General features: G+C 42.5%; 1 protein-coding gene across 2 annotated transcripts in view; it reads left to right on the top strand.

The window, feature by feature from the left end:
- The window catches only part of AIFM1 (apoptosis inducing factor mitochondria associated 1), a 30,892-nt gene that overhangs the window by 9,448 nt on the left and 2,060 nt on the right, over positions 1-19,384 (top strand). For both annotated transcript variants that reach the window (XM_008509299.2, XM_008509300.2), the window contains exons 3-14: positions 3,963-4,062; positions 5,033-5,157; positions 5,307-5,437; positions 6,913-7,003; positions 10,426-10,510; positions 11,177-11,253; positions 12,375-12,483; positions 13,484-13,591; positions 13,930-14,018; positions 15,329-15,469; positions 17,109-17,251; positions 18,697-18,821. In XM_008509299.2, coding sequence (XP_008507521.1) covers positions 3,963-4,062; positions 5,033-5,157; positions 5,307-5,437; positions 6,913-7,003; positions 10,426-10,510; positions 11,177-11,253; positions 12,375-12,483; positions 13,484-13,591; positions 13,930-14,018; positions 15,329-15,469; positions 17,109-17,251; positions 18,697-18,821 — 1,324 coding nt within the window. The remainder of the gene's footprint in view (positions 1-3,962; positions 4,063-5,032; positions 5,158-5,306; positions 5,438-6,912; positions 7,004-10,425; positions 10,511-11,176; positions 11,254-12,374; positions 12,484-13,483; positions 13,592-13,929; positions 14,019-15,328; positions 15,470-17,108; positions 17,252-18,696; positions 18,822-19,384) is intronic.

Raw genomic sequence — 19,384 nt, 5'->3', positions numbered from 1 at the left:
TCTCAAGCCATTCAGTTAAATGCCTCACTGCCTTCTGTATTTACCCAACACTAGTAATAATAAAGCTACTGTACTGTAGTGCTTGTAGGTTAAATGATAAGCTTTTGTCTACGTACAACTGTTGCTGAACTAATTTGTATAGTTTTATGTTAGGTTTTAAATCATTTAAAACATGATCTGAGGTGGCTTAGATTTCTTTTCTCTGAAGTTGGTATTAGTCTCCGGAGAACCCTTACCTTAAAATCAGAGTTCAGATTGGATGGCATATGACTATAAGTTGCTTAGTGTCTGTGTTAGCCTGCTCGGGCTGCCATAACAAAACACCACAGACGGGGTGGCTTAAGCAACGGAAATTTATTCTCTCACAGTCTGGATTCCGCAAGTTCAAGATCAGGGTGCCAGCATGGTCAGGTTCTGGGAGATCCTTCTTCCTGGCTTGCATGGCCACCTTCTCCTATGTCCTCAGGTGGAGAAGAGAAGAAGAGCCAGAGCACTGGAGTCCCTTGGTCTTCTTATAAACCCTATCGGATTTAGGGCTGATGCCCTTATGATCTCATTTAATGTTTATCACTTCCCCAAAGTCCCATCTCCAAATGCCATCACACTGAGGGTTAGGGCTGCCACATAGGAATTTGAGGGGACAGACATTGAGTCCACAACAGTGTTCCTTCATAACTTGCCCCTCTCTCAGATGAGGAGGTGTTCCTAATTTAAATATAAATACTACTTTAGCGATTCCTGAGTTGGGAGCTCTTTACCTTCCCCGTCCTCCACCCTCCAAAAATAAGGGAGTAGCACTAAGAAGGAAGATTTTTCTGAAATGTTTGCTTTGAGGTCTATGCTTTAAACCAGTGGCTTTTTAATTTTTTACCACAATCCACAGAAATAAATACATTTTATCTTGCAACCCGTTATATAACTACAGTCATGCGTCACTTAACGACGGGGATACATTCTGAGAAATATGTCGTTAGGTGATTTTGTCGTCATGCAAACATCATAGAGCGTACTTCCACAAACTTGGATAATGTAGCTTAATACACACCCGGGCGATATGGTACTAATCTTGTGGGACCACTGTTGTATATGCGGTCCCTTGTTGACTGAAACATCGGTATGCGGTGCATGACTGTACAAATACATAAAACTGAAACAGAATTTCAAAATAATACTACGTGTGATATACTCTAATAGTTTCTGTTCTCTTCTCTTTTTTTAATGCTGGTCATAACCTTCTAAATTGCTTTTGCAGCCCTTTAATGGGCTGCAACCTCAGGTTGAAAAACACTGATTTGAACAGTGTTTCTTCTGCTTAGATTGCAAATAGAAGCTCCTAATTGGCATGGATGTGAGCATTCCTCCTCTTCTTGCTAGTGACTTTCTCTAAGACCACAGGCAGATCCCCTAATCTCAATCTTGTTATTTGTCAGTGAACAGAGCCAAAATGGCTTTTAAAATGTTTAATTTAATGAGATAATAGTACAGGCATACTTGCTTTATTGCGCTTTACTTCATTGCACATTACAGATATTGTTTTTTACGAGACCCCCCACCAGCAAAAAGATTACAACTTGCTGAAGGCTCAGGTCATGGTTAGAATTTTTTAGCACTAAAATATTTTTTAATTAAGGTATATGCATTGTTTTTTAGACAATGCTATTGTACACTTAATAGACTACAATATAGTGTAAACATAACTTTTGTATGCACTGCGAAACCAAAAAATTCACGTGACTCGCTCTATTGCCATATCCACTATTTTGCAGTAGTCTGGAACCACACCCGCAGTATCTCCAAGGTATGCCTATATTTGGGCCCTTTGCCATTGTTCAACTGATAGGATCACATTGCCTCACTCAGAAAATCACCTGTTTCCTTTCAAATTCCTTTAAATTGAATAAATGCCACCATATTCTTCTGGTTAGGCAAGTTGTCTTCACTAACGTTTTTCGTAAATTTGTAGTTTTTCTTAACCTGACATGTGTTCATGTCACTAATTGGGTATCTATACAAACTGAGAATACAGAAACACTTAGGGAAAAGGTAAATTTTTATTTAGTTCTTTTTTTTTTTTTTTTTGAGGAAGATTAGCCCTGAGCTAACATCTGGTGCCAATCCTCCTCTTTTTGCTGAGGAAGACAGGCCATGAGCTAACATCCATGCCCATCTTCCTCTATATGTGGGACGCCTACCGCAGCATGGCATGCCAAGTGGTGCCATGTCTGCACCCAGGATCCGAACCGATGAACCCCGGGCCGCTGAGAAGCGGAACGTGCTCATTTAACTGCTGCGCCACCGGGCCGGCCCCAGTAAATTTTTATTTAGTATGTCTGCAAACTTATTTTTAAATCAGAACATTTGCTTAAAAGCTAAATGTATAAATATATATGTATATAAATATATGACAAACCTCATTTTTGTCCTTTTCCCACTAAACCTCAAGATATTTCTTGGTCTGCTCTTTACCTCGTGTGTGAAGCCATTAGGGGGTGTGAGAGGGCTTAAGCTATTTTTGGATATCCCTCTCAATGTGAACATGACCCAGTTTATTTCTCTGTTCACTCATTGACCAGCTTAAGCCATCTTTTTAAGTAAAAGTCCCTTTCTTAAATTTTTTTTTTAGGTATGGGTAAATACTAGACTCATGTATAGTATCTGATACCAAAATAAAGAAGTTTGTTCCCGAAATTAATGTTAGTTGAATTCAGTTTATATAACCATTGTCTTTTAACATACAGTATTTAGTTTTCTAATCCATCCGTGTTATAGGTATCATAGGTTAGATGTTTCCAGGCTGAGAAAGGTTTAGTCTAGGTCACAGGCTCCTTATTGCAGCACATTGCCTAATGGATTGCTCTGTAAGGGGCTCAGAGAAATACTCTTAGAACACACTTTATGATACTTCTCTGTCCTTACTTTCTCCTCCAATTAATTAATAATCTGGGATTTTAACTGACATGTAGTCACTTAAATTCCTGTCTCATTGACCCTGTGGGGTACAAAAGAGCAAAAGTGTTGTAATTAAAACAAGTCATTCTTGCCTACTGCTTTTTTAAAAATCTCTAATAAACTCTGTCACTATATGTTTAAAAAAAAGGTCCTAATACTAAGTACCATTCTTCAATTTGAAAGGAAAGAGAAGATAGTATACAGTCGTGTGTCACTTAACGATGGGGCTAGTTCTGAGAAATGCCTCGTTAGGCGATTTCACGGTTATGTGAACATCTTAGAGTGTACTTACACAAACCTAGATGGTATAGCCTACTACACCCCTAGGCTGTATGGTACTAATCTTGTGGGACCACCGTTCTATATGCAGTCTGTCATCCAAAATGTCATTATGCGGCACATGACTGTGTTTGAAATACAACAGACGTTTAAGAAAGATGTTTGACCCTTAACAAATATTTGAGTGTCGTAAAGGATAGACCATTGAGGGAAAGATGAGTTACTCTATAAGACTAGGAGATAGGCGGCCATGTTTCAGGGCATTATCTGAGTACCCAGCAAAACTTTGGGACATCTGCCAGGAAAACTTATGTCCCAGCTTCCTACACAGGGCCACGTAGATTCGTTTCACAGCTAGTATCCAGCATAGTCCAAAACCCCTTTTATAAAGTTTAGCCATTCCTAGTACTTTATTCTTCTAGTATAAAATGTTTTTCTTTTTTCTTTAGCTGTACTTTCAGAATTAAGTATGAGGAAAATTCTTTACATAGAGCCTAAGAAAATCTGAAACTGGAACATTTTCATCTGCTTACCTGTATTCTTTCCACACCAAGTGTGCACACGCTCAATGTTTTTTATTTCTTAAGAAAATAATTTTGCCTTAGTGATTTTAACGTAGAAGAACTTACCTCATGTAGACAAAAGCTTCTCATTTAATTGAAAGATAATGAAACTACTTATGGTTTGGGCTAGCTGTGTGATGGAATAAATTTTCTCCATGTTTGGATCTACAGGCCTACAAGACTATAAAAGATGACAAAAAAAGATATAATGAAAGAATTTCAGGGTTAGGGCTGACACCAGAAGAGAAACAGAAAAGGGCCACATCATCTGGTGAGTATGATTTGATGCTCAATATCTGAACGGAAAGTTATAAACAGTTTGGGTGCTGCGCTTTGCAGCTATCTTCTAGATACAATGATGCTGCGAGATTGTAAGCTCTCAGAAACTGTGGTATTACCCCAGACCTGGGAGCAATTTGTTAAAGGATTTGACTGGAATTTGGGTTTGAGAATAAAATTAGTGATGATTATGATTGGTTATTTTTCTTTATATTAGATAAATAGCAGGCTTTAAATAAAAAAGGTAAGCTTGGTAAGGAAAATTATTGGATAAGAGACGAAGGCCTTTTTTTCAACGACGAAATTCCTTTGGTCTGTTTTGTTCCCCTTTTGAGTTTTTGGAGTTTTGACTTGTTAGAGATATATTTGTTTTCCTCAAGCATATAGCCCTAGCCATCACTTCCATCCCACATGACCAGCTTGATTTTTCAGAGAGAAATGTTTTAATCCTTTAATAAGCCCCACCACTCTCAGTGGGCAATTTACATTGCTTTATTCAATAACGCCTCCTTACTCCTGAGCACTGTAAAATAATCCCTAATTGCCCTGCTGGGATTTTCCCCTTTATTGCTAACAAAAGGTGAAACTGAACTTGATATTTTCCTGTTGGTCATTAGGAAATTAATGGGAAGGGCAGAAGCCTTCTAATATATACTTTCTAATATATTTGAGAAATAGCTAAACATTAGGTTCTAGTTCTGACAGACTTATGAATGAATGACGTTGGCCCAATCATTCACCTCTTTTTTGGGTATTTTTCATTTATGAAATGGAAGGGATGCATGCTTTTCCTGTCCCATCAGGGTGCTGTGAAGTTTGTTAAGATTAATGTAGGTACAGTGTTTTGTTAGCTTTGTGTAAAGGATTGAGGCAAGTGCAAGGTGATTTCTTCTTTTTTAATAGTGGCAAGGAGTCATCTGAGACTTTAAGAAAATTCACCCTGTCTGGTCTGTTGCTTACAGCTCCAGAAGGAGAGCCAGTTCCTCACGTCAGAGTACCAAGTCATGTTCCATTCCTGCTTATTGGTGGAGGCACTGCTGCTTTTGCTGCAGCCAGATCCATCCGGGCTCGGGATCCTGGGGCCAGGGTAAGGGACACACCATCTATGTCTAAGGCACACACTGGCTTGCTTGGCATGAAGGGTATAGTCTGCAAGCACTTAGCCAGTGTGAACACTTTGACATCTGCCTCTTGAATGACTTGGCTCTGATAAGTGTCGTTATTTTGTGTCTAAAGGTACTGATTGTATCTGAAGATCCTGAGCTGCCATACATGCGACCTCCTCTTTCAAAAGAACTGTGGTTTTCAGATGATCCAAATGTCACAAAGACACTGCGATTCAGACAGTGGAATGGAAAGGAGAGAAGGTGTGTTCCCTTATGTAAAATGGGCCTGACTAGCCACTTCAACTAAGCACGGGGAGCAGGTCAGGATTTTGCACAAACCGTGTGCAGTGCAAGGATGGGTGACATGGCTGCACACTGGAGTCCACTGTGGTACACACTCGGTAGATCTCAGAGGCAACAGGCCGCAGCAGCAAGAGTCCTGGATTCTGTTACCAGATCTACAAACAAGTGCAGGTGTAATGTCGGCCTCAGAAGTACTACTGCTCCTGTTTTCAGGACCTTTATGTTAGACTTCTCCAGTGAAAATCAGCTCTGCCTGAGTTGGCACTTCTTTATCCTTGCCTAGGCATGTCCCGTAGAAGCAAAAGACACTCTTTTATGGCACTTTGTTTGACCCCCTAGCAGGCATTTGGAATTGTAGGAGCAGAGTGGGAACACTGTAAGGAAGAACCTCTTTATTAAAATGTTTGCATGAGAGACCTGGAAATGCAGGTCCAGAAGCCTTTTCCTTTTAAAAGATTCCTTGGATCTCTTGATTCCAATACCATGGTCTTCAGGTTCCGATTTTTTTCTCATTAGTGATCCCTTTGATAATGGACTAAATTTTACAAACCTACCCACCTCCCTCACCCCCACTATCATGTTCCTTTCTCCTGCAGGATTCGTACTTCCAATTATGTTAGCCATCCCTTAATTAATATCTCATAGTTACTGTCTACTGTTTGAGGCCAAATCATCTCAGGAGCTAGACCTAGTTGTCCATTCACCAGTGCCATTCTGGACAGTTCGTTTGGGTAGATGTGTGAATACCAGCTCCTTGGGCACTCCTGTTGTTTTCGCTTTGAAATGAACCTAAATCCAGAACAGAGTTTCTCAACTTTGGCACTGTTGACATTTAGGGCTGGATAATTCTTTGTTGCGGGAGTTTGTCTGTTCATTGTAGGATGTTTAGCAGCATCCCTGGCGCCTACCCACTATCCACACCAGACACATCCCTCCCCCTAAGCTGTTACAGCCAAAAATGTCTCCAGACACTGCCAAATGTCCCCAGGGGGCGAAATCGCCCCAGTTGAAAACCACTGGTCTAAAATACCTCTGTATAAGTAAGTCGCAACCAAGATTTAGTGGCCTTGGAGACTGACTTTGGAAAATGTTCCTAAAAGTTTTTCATGATGGAAACAATTTTACTAAAGTTATGATCGGGGGGAGGGGGGCCACCCATGGCTGAGTGGGTAAGTTCGTGAGCTCCACTTCGGCGGTCCTGGGTTTCACTGGTTCGGATCCTGGGCGTGGACATGGCACCGCGCTCATCATGCCACATTGAGGCGGCGTCCCACATGCCACAACTTGAAGGACCCACAACTAAAATATACAACTATGTACTGGAAGGATTTGGGGAGGAAAAAGCAGGGAAAAAAAAAAAAGAATAAAGCTATGGGGGAAGTTGGTAGCCGTTCCAGGTGCTTATAACGTGTTCTCTGTCTTTCTCTGTCCAGCATATATTTCCAACCACCTTCTTTCTATGTCTCTGCTGAGGACCTGCCTCACATTGAGAATGGTGGCGTGGCTGTCCTCACTGGGAAGAAGGTGAGCTAGTGGGCCGCTTCCTTTGTCGGGTTCCACGTGTGTGCCCACGTGGCCAGAGAGTATGGTGACTTGTACTCCCACTACTATTTACGTCTGTCCTGCCATTGTAGTTCATCAAAGAAGGACTGAGTCATTTTAGGTTTAATATTACCAGTCTACCCTGCTAAGTATGTCTTCCTTGGGAAAGCACTAATCTCAAAGCTTAGAGTAGCATGCCAACCAAAATTTCCCAGGGAAGTCAAATCATTGGGGACCATGACCCTGAAGCCGTTCCCTCCCCTGATTTGCTCCTCTGCCCTTCCTCCTTCTTCCTATTTTCCACACTAACATTTCTTTGGGATTACTGATGACAAGAGATTGACAAATGTATATTATTCGGGACAGTGAAATAATTCAGGCATAATGTAAAATATTGTTAGACTTTACAAAGGTGAGTGCCTGAGTAATGGGGGCAGTTATTGGAGCTTGTTTGTGGCATCCAGGGAGGGTTTTATTTTGTTGTGTTATGTCTCGGTTTTGTTAATGGGAGGTAACAGAGTGTGTTTGTAAATTAATGGCAATGTTCCAGTAGAGAGGGAAGAGTTATCAGAAGGAGCAAAGCCCAGAGTAGATGAGATCCAGAGCACAAGTGGAGGCATTGACCTTTGATAAGGACAGGCCCACTTCTTCTATAAGGGGACATTAGGCAGAGAAGATGGATGTAGGTTTGTGGATAAGCTGGTAACAGATATTATGTATTAAGTATTCCCTATGTGTAAATAGCACACAGGCCCTGCCCTCTGGGGGCTAACAGCATTAGGCAGAAACATGAACAGATCATCATAACACATAGATGTAGAGTAAGAAAGATATGCGCAGGGTATCGTGGAAATTACTGGGATGCATGCCCAATATAGTGATAGTTTCAGGCAAGGCTTCCTGGAGGAGGAAGTCTTATAGAATGGGAAATCTTATGGAATGAAGAAGCATTCACGAGATTAGGGAAAAGTGAAGAGCATTCAGGTTAAAAAGAACATCATAAGCAAAAGGCACAAGAGTATGAAAAAGCATGTTTGGTGCAGGGAAACAAGCAGCTACTTTCTTATAGGGCAGAAAGTATAGGTTAAGGAGTGGCAAGAGAGGAAACCGATAGGTTATGCAAGGGCCTGACCCTGGAGAGCTCTGTCGTGGGACAGAGCTTGAGCTTTATCCCACAGGCTCTAGGGAAGTGTTAATAGGAAGTTAATAGGAAGGAATAGTTAACGGGAAGTAGGAAGTGGAATATCTGTCTGGAGATGTCCTGTGGGCAGTTGGATATATGACTGTGATGCTCAGAGGAGGGGTCTGAAGTCAAATAGAGATTCAGGAATCATCCAGGTACGTGTAGGAGTTAAAACCATGAAGGTGGGTGAGGCCTCCCACAGACAAAAATGTAGTCAGAAGAGGAGTGGGACGAGGATGGGACCCTGGGGAACCCAGATTTTAGGAGGCAGGCTTAAGAAGAAGAGTCCACAAAGAAGACTAGGAAAGAAGTTAAAGGGCAGTATTAGGAGATCCAGGACAGGGCCAAGGTTGGAGAGAGTTTGAAGAAGGAGGATGTGATCCATAGAGTTACTGCAACAGAGGAATCTGGTAAGAAAAGAATCGTAAAATGAGCCATTTGATTTAGCAGTTCAGATATCATTGTGAAGTTAGAAAAGAGGACAAACTACTTTTTCAAAAAGTTTAAATGAGGAGAGAGAGATGACAATTGGACAAAAGCTTGAGGAGGACATAGAATCAAAGGTGGGACTTTTAAGATGGGACAGACTGAAGCATGTGAACGGGCTGAAGGTGTAAGATGTCAAGAGAAAGAGTGGGGAATGTGTGGGTGACTAACAGGGGATGGTTCTGGCAGAGAAAGGAAGGGATAGGAGTCAGGCACAGAAATAGAACAGAAAGGACACCTCATCCCAGAAACTGGAAGAAAGGAAATAAAGTTTTTATTCGGGGATTGGGAGATGGGAACCCTTATGGGAAGCTGAAGAAGATCATATCTAATGGCTGCACTTGTTTTTGCAATCAACTAGGATACCAAGTGGTTATCTGAGAGTGAGCAGCATGGGGGTTGAGTAGTGGGGTTGGATTGAAGAAGGAGCTTACTGGGGACAAATAAAAGGCAGCTACAGAAGCTACTCGTCCATCTGATCTCAGTTTATGTCATTGCTTCTGGAAAGCTCGATTTAGTGCACGTGTCATACGTTCCTATAGTTACCTGTACTGCCCTTATCAGAACATTTCTCGCTCTTGATTGTAGTGCTTGTTAAGTTGTCTGTCTTGGCTACTAGACTCTGAAGGCAGGGGAGGTATCTTTTTCTCACCCTTCTGCCCCAGCACTTAGCATGGTGCCTGACACATAGTAGATGCTTAATAAATACGTCTTGAATGAATCGTCTCACAGCTAGTAAGGAGTGGAACAGAGACTGGAACCCCAGTCCCTCTGACTCCAAAGTTCAAACTCTTCACCGTAAGAAGGAGTAGGGCACAAGGGAATTAGGAGTGCTGGCAAGAGAACAGTTTCGATGGTCTACCATTGGTCCAGATTAGTTGGAATGGAACAGCCTGCTGGGTAAACAGAGAAAATCAAAAGCAAGTATAGGTGACAGCGGGACTGAGAGAAAGCTGAAAGGATGGAAAATTGTGACCAAAGAGTGGGGTATTTGAGGTAGAAGTAGAGATTCAAGAGAAGATTCTGGATGTGACTCAAAGGAAAGGTACGAGCCAGGTTCTGAGGTCTTCAGTGAATGAGAAGGAGTGACCAGGAGGTGGCCGGATAACAGTGATTTGTAAGGATATAGGTTGGTGCCCCTCAGAGCACCAGGGCCAGGAGGAGTGTGGGTGAATAAGCAGTCTCTACATGTGAGCCCTCCTTGGCGGGGAGCTGAGTTTTAGTGAAGGCTAGAAGTTGGAGAAAGCATCCTGTAAAACGGTTGAGGACGTAGGAGAGTTGTTGACAAAGAAGGAGGGATTCCAGAGAGCCGAGCAGAAAAGTCTGGCCCTGTTCTCCATGTCCACAAATTGAGCAGGGACCTTGCGACCGTAGAGACTTGCTCTAAAGTTGGCTGCTCAGGAAGTTATGACCACGTGAGGAAACTGGGTCCTGGAAACTGTGGGTACCAGAAACTGGTGTCAGTGATTACTTCAAAATGGTTTCTTGAAGACCACCTTAGGTCAAGAACTAATTCTCATTGGGCTGATGGCTAATGGGTACATAGTTCCTTTTTGGGGTGATGGAATTGTTCTGGAATTATAGAGTGGTGCTGGTTGCACAACCTTGGAATATACTAAAAACCACTGAATTGCACGCTTTAAAATGGTGAATTTTGTGTTATGTGAATTATATCTCAATAAAAGGTTTTAAGCTAATTCCTCTCTACATCTTTCTGTGTGGGTGACGGTACTAGGTAATCCAGCTGGATGTGAGAGGCAACATGGTGAAACTTAATGACGGCTCGCAAATCACCTATGAAAAGTGCTTGATTGCAACAGGTGAGTATTTCTGGAGCTGGCTTTCCTCCCTGATACAACTCATTCAAGTTTTAGTATAGAAGGCATTACCTAATCGTAAGAAAACTGAAACCCAGACTCTCCGAAGTGAGTGTCCTCTTGGTGCAAAGCCCGGCTAACTACAGGCCTCTGATCAACTGCCCTTCTGGATTGTCCCTGCTGTTCCTCCCAGTAGAGGCACACATGGGAATTGAAGAGCGTCGCCTTTTTTTTTTTTCTCTCCCTGCTTAGCCCTTGCCCTCGGCCCTCCGCCGTGAAACCTGAAACCGATAGAGCCTCATGGCTTCACTGCCAGTTCCAATCAGAAATCAAGAGAGGAGACTGAGGCAGTTGCTTACACAAACGTAGCTATGCTATCTGCTGAGTCCACGTGAGAACTAGAAGAGAACAGGAAAGCAAAAAAATAGGGCCTTGTGGCCATCTATGGGGAGGGCGGGCCCTTTGAAGAGAGACTCTCAAATCTGCGTCTCAAAGGAAATTGATAAAAGCCTGCTGGGAGGCGGGTTGAAGGAAAACAAAGCCTTGTATCCTGTTGATGCTGCTTTGGCACCAGCAGGAGCACACACCACAGCACCACCTTTGTAGGGGAGATTGTTTGCGCTAGCTCCTGCTTGTTGGGCTAAAGGGTTTTCCTCCTCTTATTTCCAGGAGGCACTCCAAGAAGTCTGTCTGCCATTGATAGGGCTGGAGCAGAGGTGAAGAGTAGAACAACTCTTTTCAGAAAGGTAATTGTCTGCTTTAGTGCTTTCCTTGTGTCGGTTTTGAAGAGGTAGCGTAATCTCGTGGTCCCCAAGTACCCCCGGGGAATTGGGAGATCCTGAGTTCTGTTTATGGCTCTTCTACAGACTTATTATCTGGCCTTGAGCAAGTTTCTCCCTCTCTGCACCTCAAATATCTCACTCAAGGGTTTTAAGCTCCTAGGAGAAAAATACTTTTAGTGTTTTTTATTGCTTGCTATAGTGCCTTCCTATTGCCCTTCCATAGTTGTTTTCTCCTGACATATTTGAGTCATTGGAACTCATAGCCTCTTGGCATTCTTCCTTGCAAGCACTATTATGGAGACTTGGGGGAGAAAAGTTAAGAGTACCGAAGTGAAAAAGGAAGGGATGTTTGCTTCTTAATACCATGCTTTGACTATGAAAACTGCTGAGATTTTCCAGCCACTCTTATGTGTATTTGAAAAGATTTGTGGGCCTGGCCCCATGGTGTAGTGGTTAAGTTTGGCACACTCAACTTCGGCAGCCCAGGTTTGCAGGTTCAGATCCTGGTTGCAGACCTATGCCACTAGTCAGCCATGCTGAGGTGGCAACCCACATATAAAGTAGAGGAAGATTGGCACAGATGTTAGCTTAGGGCTAATCTTCCTCAGCAAAAAGAAAAAAAAAGGAAAAAGAAAAGGATTTGTACTATCCTTTAACTTTTTGATAGAACAAGGTTTAACTTCAGCACTAGTGACATTTTGGGCTGTATAATTGTATGTTGTGGAGCTGTCCTGTGCATTGTGGAATATTTAGCAGCGTCCCTGGACTCTACCCACTAGCTGCAAGTAGCACCTCCCCATCCCCAGTTGTGACAGTCAAAAATATCTCCAGATATTGCCAAGTGTCCCCGGGGGGGAGGGGGCAAAACGTCCCCCAGCTGAGAACCATTGTTGCTGGAAGGAGCGTTACAACGGAGAAAGAATTTTACGTCAATAACATAGAGGCTATAATTGAGCCACTTTATACAAGGAGCAGATTTTATGTGCAAATTACTGTTGTCAGAGATTTAGCGGAAAATATTTCCTGGTATTATCATCCTCTGCCCCTTTGGGAAATCAATGGACTAAACTGGTGTGATCCTGCAGATTGGAGACTTTAGAACCTTGGAGAAGATTTCCCGGGAAGTCAAGTCGATTACGATTATTGGTGGGGGCTTCCTTGGTAGCGAACTGGCCTGTGCTCTTGGCAGAAAGGGTGAGTATTGGAGAATGACCTCAATTTTCTTTCTCTGGGCTTATCTCACATGCTTTTTGGGGCTCTCAGAAATTCCTGAGATGTATTTGCCAGGTTCAGTAGAAGGAGTTTGATTGAGGTTTATATGGCAAAAAGCTAAGCCCTGAGCTCAGTTCTGGTAAGGGATCCCTTAGTGACCAAAAGACTGTCATCTGAACAACTGAGCAGCAATGCTTTCTTTTCTTTCCTCCAGCCTCTAGGCCAGGACTCATTAGAAATAAAATATTAAGGAAAGTGAGGGGGCTGGCCCTATGGCCGAGTGGTTAATTTCGCATGCTCTGCTTCCGCGGCCCAGATTTTCGCCAGTTCGGATCCTGGGCGCACGCATGGCACTGCTCATCAGGCCATGCTGAGGCGGCATCCCACACAGCACGACCAGAAGGACCTACAACTAGAATATACAACTGTGTAACAGGGGGGCTTTGGGGAGAAGAAGGAAAAAGAAGATTGGCAACAGATGTTAGCTCAGGTGCCAATCTTAAAAAAAAAGGAAAAAGAAAGAAAAATGTTACTAAGATGGTAAGGGCAATGTAAATCACAGAACTGTATGTATGTGAACTGCTGCTCCCTGTAAAAGTGAAAGAATTCCTTCAGACACATGATGGTTCCCAGCTTGAAAGAGATCTGAGTTCCAGCTTGACTGTTTCATGGCAGCCATTGTTCTTAATATGATTTTTCAGCTGTGTGAAATCAAGGCATCTTCTCAGGGAAGTGCTTACTATTGAGAGGTCACAGGGCACTTGTGTAAGCCTGCAGTGACACCTGGGCATGAGTGCACTGAGTTCACAGTATATAGTTGAATCCGGGGACAACAGTCCTGGCACCTGTTGTATTTGCCTTGTGAGTGCCCTCGTGCCCCAGTGCCCCACAAATGGGAAGTCTGGCCTGGGTTGCAGCATTGCCCTCTGTGTAATAAATGGCTTTTGCCTCCTGCTATACCTACTCTCTTCCTTCTTCCCAGCTCGAGCCTTGGGCACAGAAGTGATTCAACTCTTTCCTGAGAAAGGAAATATGGGAAAGATCCTCCCTGAATACCTCAGCAACTGGACCATGGAAAAAGTCAGACGAGGTAGCGAGATCTTTCATATGCTGCCATTCTTCTTCCCTTTGACTTAGGCCTAAGGCAAAATCTGCTTCTTTGGGAACCCACCTGACATAAGCCATATCACCCAGCAGGTGAAATGTTTCCACCCTTCTCTAGTCAGCCAACTCCATGTAGGTGTTCTGAATCTGATGTGCCAGGTTCCCGGAAGTGCTGAAAATGAGCTGTGGGTGTAGGTTGTTGGGGCTCCAAGGCTGCCTGCATGCTGATGATTACTGGTTTTATGATGGTGATGCCTCTGGTCAGCTTCCTACTTTTCATGGTAGGCTCCCAGGCTCAGCCTCTGGTCTTGTTTGCCTTCACAGAGGGGGTTAAGGTGCTGCCCGATGCCATTGTGCAATCAGTTGGAGTCAGCGGTGGCAAGTTACTCATCAAGCTGAAAGATGGCCGGAAGGTAAGGAGGGGAAGACAGGCTGCCGGAAGACCTTCCAGCCCTCCCCTTGCCTCATTCTTACTCCTTCATTTGATACTAGTAGATTAGTTTTCTTGGCAACCACCATTAACCTGTCATAATTTTCTGAATGAACTATCCCTCCATTAAAATAAGAATGAGAGCCAGAGTAGATACCTGTGAACCACCTTCCGGTAGCCCCTTCCTGTCTGTGTCACAGGGTTTTGAGACCTTACTAGAGTGGCAGATTTCTGTTCAGGTGATATGGGCTATGTGTGTGTGGAGGAGGAGACTTTATGAAATAGAACTTAAAATCTGTTTACCAGAGGTGAGTTAACCAATGATTTTTTTGTAAAGCCCCAATTCTTTTTTTTTATTGGTTTATAACGTTATATAAATATCAGGTGTACATCATTATATTTTGACTTCTGCATAGACTACATCATGTTCACCACCAAAAGTCTAGTTTCCATCCATCACCGTACACATGTGCTCTTTTACCCCCTCACCCTCCCCCAACCCCCTTCCCCTCTCATAACCACCCATCTGTTCTCTGCATCTGTGTGTGTTTGTTCATCTTCCACATATGAGTGGAATCATGTGGTATTTGTCTTTCTCCATCTGATTTATTTCGCTTAGCAGAATACCCTCAAGGTCCATCCATGTTATCACAAATGACAAGATTTCATTTTTGATGGCTGAATAATATTCCATTATGCATATATACTGCATCTTCTTTATCCATTCATCCATTGATGGGCACTTAGGTTGTTTCCAAGTCTTGGCTATTGTGAATAATGCTGCAATGAACATAGGGGTGCATGTATCTTTTCAAATTAGTGTTCTCATTTTCTTCAGATAAATACCCAGAAGTGGAATAGCTGGATCACATGGTAGTTCTATTTTTAATGTTTTGAGGAATCTCCATACTGTTTTCCATTGTGGCTGCACCAATTTATATTCCTAGTAGCAGTGTATGAGGGTTCCCTTTTCTCCACATCCTCTCCAACACTTGTTATTTCTTGTCTTTCTAATAATAGCCATTCTGTTGGGCTTGAGGTGATATCTCATTATTGTTTTGATCTGCATTTCCTTAATAATTAGTCATATTGAATCTTTTCATGTGCCTGTTGATGATCTGTACATCTTCTGTGGAAAAATGTCTGTTCAAATCCTCTACCTATTTTTTAACTGGGTTTTTTTTTGTTATTGAGTTGAGCCCCATTTCTTAATGACATCATGTACAGTTGCTATGTCCATAGGCATATGTAGAAATTGTGGTAATTGACTGAATTATTTCTTTTTTTTCTCAGGTAGAAACTGACCACATAGTGGCAGCTGTGGGCCTGGAGCCCAATGTTGAGTTGGCCAAGACTGGCGGACTAGAGATAGACTCAGATTTTGGAGGCTTCCGGGTGAATGCAGAGCTCCAAGCACGCTCTAACATCTGGGTGGTAAGTGTGCTACAGCAAGACCAGGCGTGCTTCTTTGTCCCTATCCTCTGAGCAGGTCTGCCCGGTGATATGCTAAAGCGCATCAGCAGCTTACCCAAATAGCGTCAGAGTGTTTGGAGGCCGAGGGTGGAGAACAGAAACTTGTGAACTGCTTGATTTACAAAACCAGGTATGGCCTCATGCTGCAAACTAGTGGAAAAGGAAATGAACGTGCGTGTGCCTACAGAAGTAGAGCTCTTCCGGTTCTACTGTTGGCGGCCGCCATCAGCATCATCCTGGCGGGTGTGTTTACAGCTTTCAGACTGATCTGCTGTTCCCTCTGCCCCAGCGTGAGTGCAGGGAATGGAGGATGAGGCAGTTTTATAACATTCTCTAGAAAGGAAAATTACTCTGTTTTCATTTTCCTTGACTACTATTTTTGGCTGTTTTTAAAAATCTATTATGACACAAATAAGACTATAGTATGTAGGAACCATGAGGTAATTTCCCCATTGTTAGATCATTACTAGTGTATTGTGTTTGATTGTGACTCTGCAACTAAGGACATAGGAACTTTGAAGGGTGTTTTTCCTTAAGTATTTTTTTTTAAAGATAAAGTGTACTGGATTTTTTAACTTGTTATGAAAGCAATATGCATAATATGGAAGACACCAACAAGAAAGGGGGAGATCACCTGCAGCAACCACTGATGGTCTGGTGTATTTTTTCCCTTTATTTTCTTGTGCATAGAATTTTTTTCTTTGCTGTAGATGGTCATGGTGAATATACTAGGTATAAACATTTGTCTTCTTCTCTTTTTCACTTAATATTATAACATAAGCATTTTTCATGTTGCTTCAGATTCTGTCAACAGTTTAATGACTGTATAATATTCCATTAAGTGGATTTCATAGTTTATTTTGCCATTGCTCATGTATTGGATTTTTAGGTTGCTTTCAGGGAGTCTGAATAGGCACAAAGATGAACAAAGGGTCAGAGAGCACACATCCCACATCCTTCGTGGAGCTGGCCTTGTTCACCTCCAGCCAGGGGTTCTCTCTGTCTGCTTGAAACACTGAGCTCCTTTAATCTGTGTCTCTCACATGGCACACGGCTTGTTTGCCTTGCACTGAAGTGAGGAACAATGCTGCACCTTCCTCAGCTGGGTTATACGCTCCTTATGGGCAAGGTCCATGTCAGGTTCGTCTCAGCAACTCAGTCAGTATAATACTTTGTACTGAATAAGTTCTCTGAAAATATTTGTTGAATGAATGAATGAATACTGAAGGACAAAAAAAAATCTTATCTTGGAAAAGATTTCTAGGTAAGAGGCAGTCATATCTGAAAACTGGTTTCCACCCATAGAAAAGAATGTTCTACAGATCATGGTTATTAAATATCCTATCTCTGCTAAGGGCAGAATGAGAAGAAATAGAGGTAAACTGGAGCATAGAAGATTTAGGTTAGCTTTCTGGAAACATAGAGTAGGTTTTAAAAAACAGAATCTCAACTGTTTTTGATACTGTAGGTATGATTCTGGCCTGTAGATGAAAAACATTAATTAGTTAACATCGCAAGATTTTTTGAGCCCAAAAAGTTTATGTTCTGTCTTTAATTTGCTGTTTAATCATGTGCTCATGTAATGTATTTGTCTCCAAAGGCAGGAGATGCCGCATGCTTCTACGATATAAAGTTGGGTAGGAGGCGGGTAGAGCACCATGATCACGCTGTTGTGAGCGGAAGATTGGCTGGAGAAAATATGACTGGAGCTGCTAAGCCATACTGGCATCAGTCAATGTTCTGGTAATAGTTTTGTGCCTTGAGGACTCAACTGGTTAGAACACAGAAGTAATGGAATCAGAGTTATGGTTTGGTTTCGTTGTGGGCCAGTTAGCTTCATACAGAGGAGAAAAAAATCCATCTTATGTCCACGCATTCTACCCCTGAGCAGCCTTTTTGAAAAAGGATCCCATTTGGCCTAAGTTAGACTAGGTGACTGAATGGAGATGGCATCAGCCCTTCTGGTAAAATAGCACAGAGTTTGACCTACAGTCAATGGTACAAAAGTGTACTCTTAGGTATAGGCAACAGTATATGTTAATTCGCTCTTTCCTGCTACCCCTAATAAGCCCAACATACTGACAAAAAAGGCAGCCCACTCATTTGTAGCCCTTAAAATCAGTGATTCAAGGTCAGGCATATATGGGCAGTTTTCTGGAGAGAGAAAAGTTAGCAGTGGACATTCCTGAGTCCTGGGACTGGTGCTACTCGGCACACTTTCATCTTGTTGACTTGAAAGACGGGGTACGTCAAAAACTTCAAGGTTTCAGAAGCCTCTAAGCAGTTTCTATTGGGGAAATTCTCAGCTAGTGGGGAGTACATTTTAGGACAATCACACAGTTTTATGAGTGGGCAGCAAAAACATACCAGATAGATTGCAGGGTCAACCCATGTAAGATAACGCAGTTAGGAAAGAAATAGTCCAGCGCTATACAATTATCAGTCAGGTTCCAGGAACAGAATCCAAGAAGTCATGGCAGACTGTTCCCTGAAGACATCAGCACAATGAGCTTCTGTGACCAAGAAGACAACAAAATGTAGAGTACCAGAAACAGAACAGCTCGAGTAGCCTAGATGATTCCAAAACGATGGTGTGTCTGTGCCGCAAATATTCTGTGAAGTTCCTAGCATATTTAGAACAGCGTGATGATGAGAGCAAAGGTTTCCAAGAAGAACAGTTAAAATCAAATGGCCAAGTGGATGAAGGTGCCTCTTCATAGAAAGCATTCCAGCCTTGAAAAAAGAGGGTTAAGAGGAAGTAGTATCAGTTAATGAAACCATAAAATATCTCAGATTCTGAATTCCATAAATATGGAGCACTCTTTAAAGCTTTAAAAAGGCAGTTTTAGGACTTAAAGGAAGTTAAAGGAGGGTAGTGAACAGTAAATGTGGGGAACCTATCACACCCCAAATAAAAGTATGAATACATTTAAGAAAGTGTAGATCATTTTATAGATATGTGATTTGTACAATGGCTTCTTAAGGAAAAGAAAAGCTGCTTGGGGTAATCATGCTTTCTCACAATTGTCCCCAGATGGCCTAGCAGGCAACAGATCAGTTTGGCGTTTTTCTTGTTTCACATACCAGATTCTTTGGTTGGCATGAAAGTGTGGTGTCTTAGAGAAAGTGTTCTACCCTGTCATTCTTTACAGTTCCTTGACAGAACACCCTCTTCTCTCCTTCCTTAGGAGTGATTTGGGCCCCGATGTTGGCTATGAAGCTATTGGTCTTGTGGACAGTAGTTTGCCCACAGTTGGTGTTTTTGCAAAAGCAACAGCACAAGACAACCCAAAATCTGCCACGGAGCAGTCAGGTAAGGAAGCCCAACCACTCCTCTTGGGAGAGCATTGAGAAGCAGTGGTCCAGCTTCTCCTGCACAAGGGGTTTCTGTATTGGCCAGAGAGAACTGTCAGTGAAAGCCTCTCTTCATCTTGTGCTTTAAAATAAACCAAACCCGAAGCCCTCACTCTTTAGTGGTCTGAGAACTGGCAAAATCAGGTATCCTTGTCAAAGCGTAGACTCAGATATTGTGGGTGTCCATCCTAGACTCTGGACAGTGACTGGCTCAACGACTCTGTTGTTTAGTTTATCTCTAGGGAATAGGAAGACCTGCATGATGAAGAAAACCTGAACATTTTTAGAGGTTTTTTTTTTTTTTTTTTTTTTTTTTGGCTTCCTGCTAATCCTAAAAACTAGGCCTGAGCGAGACTCAGTTTAGGACCTGCTGTCCTCCATGGGCCCTGGACAGTGAAGAGCTGGGCTGAGCAGTTCCTCAGCTGCCTCGGATTCCATTTGTCAGATCGTAAAGCCAGGTTTTCTTTGGATGGGAGGCATCTCTCTCGGAATGAACTTCTCTCCCACACACATCTTTTTCAT

Source organism: Equus przewalskii, chromosome X (assembly GCF_037783145.1).
Source record: "Equus przewalskii isolate Varuska chromosome X, EquPr2, whole genome shotgun sequence".
NCBI classification, from domain to species: domain Eukaryota; kingdom Metazoa; phylum Chordata; class Mammalia; order Perissodactyla; family Equidae; genus Equus; species Equus przewalskii.
This window is presented reverse-complemented; position numbering and strand designations above follow the sequence as displayed.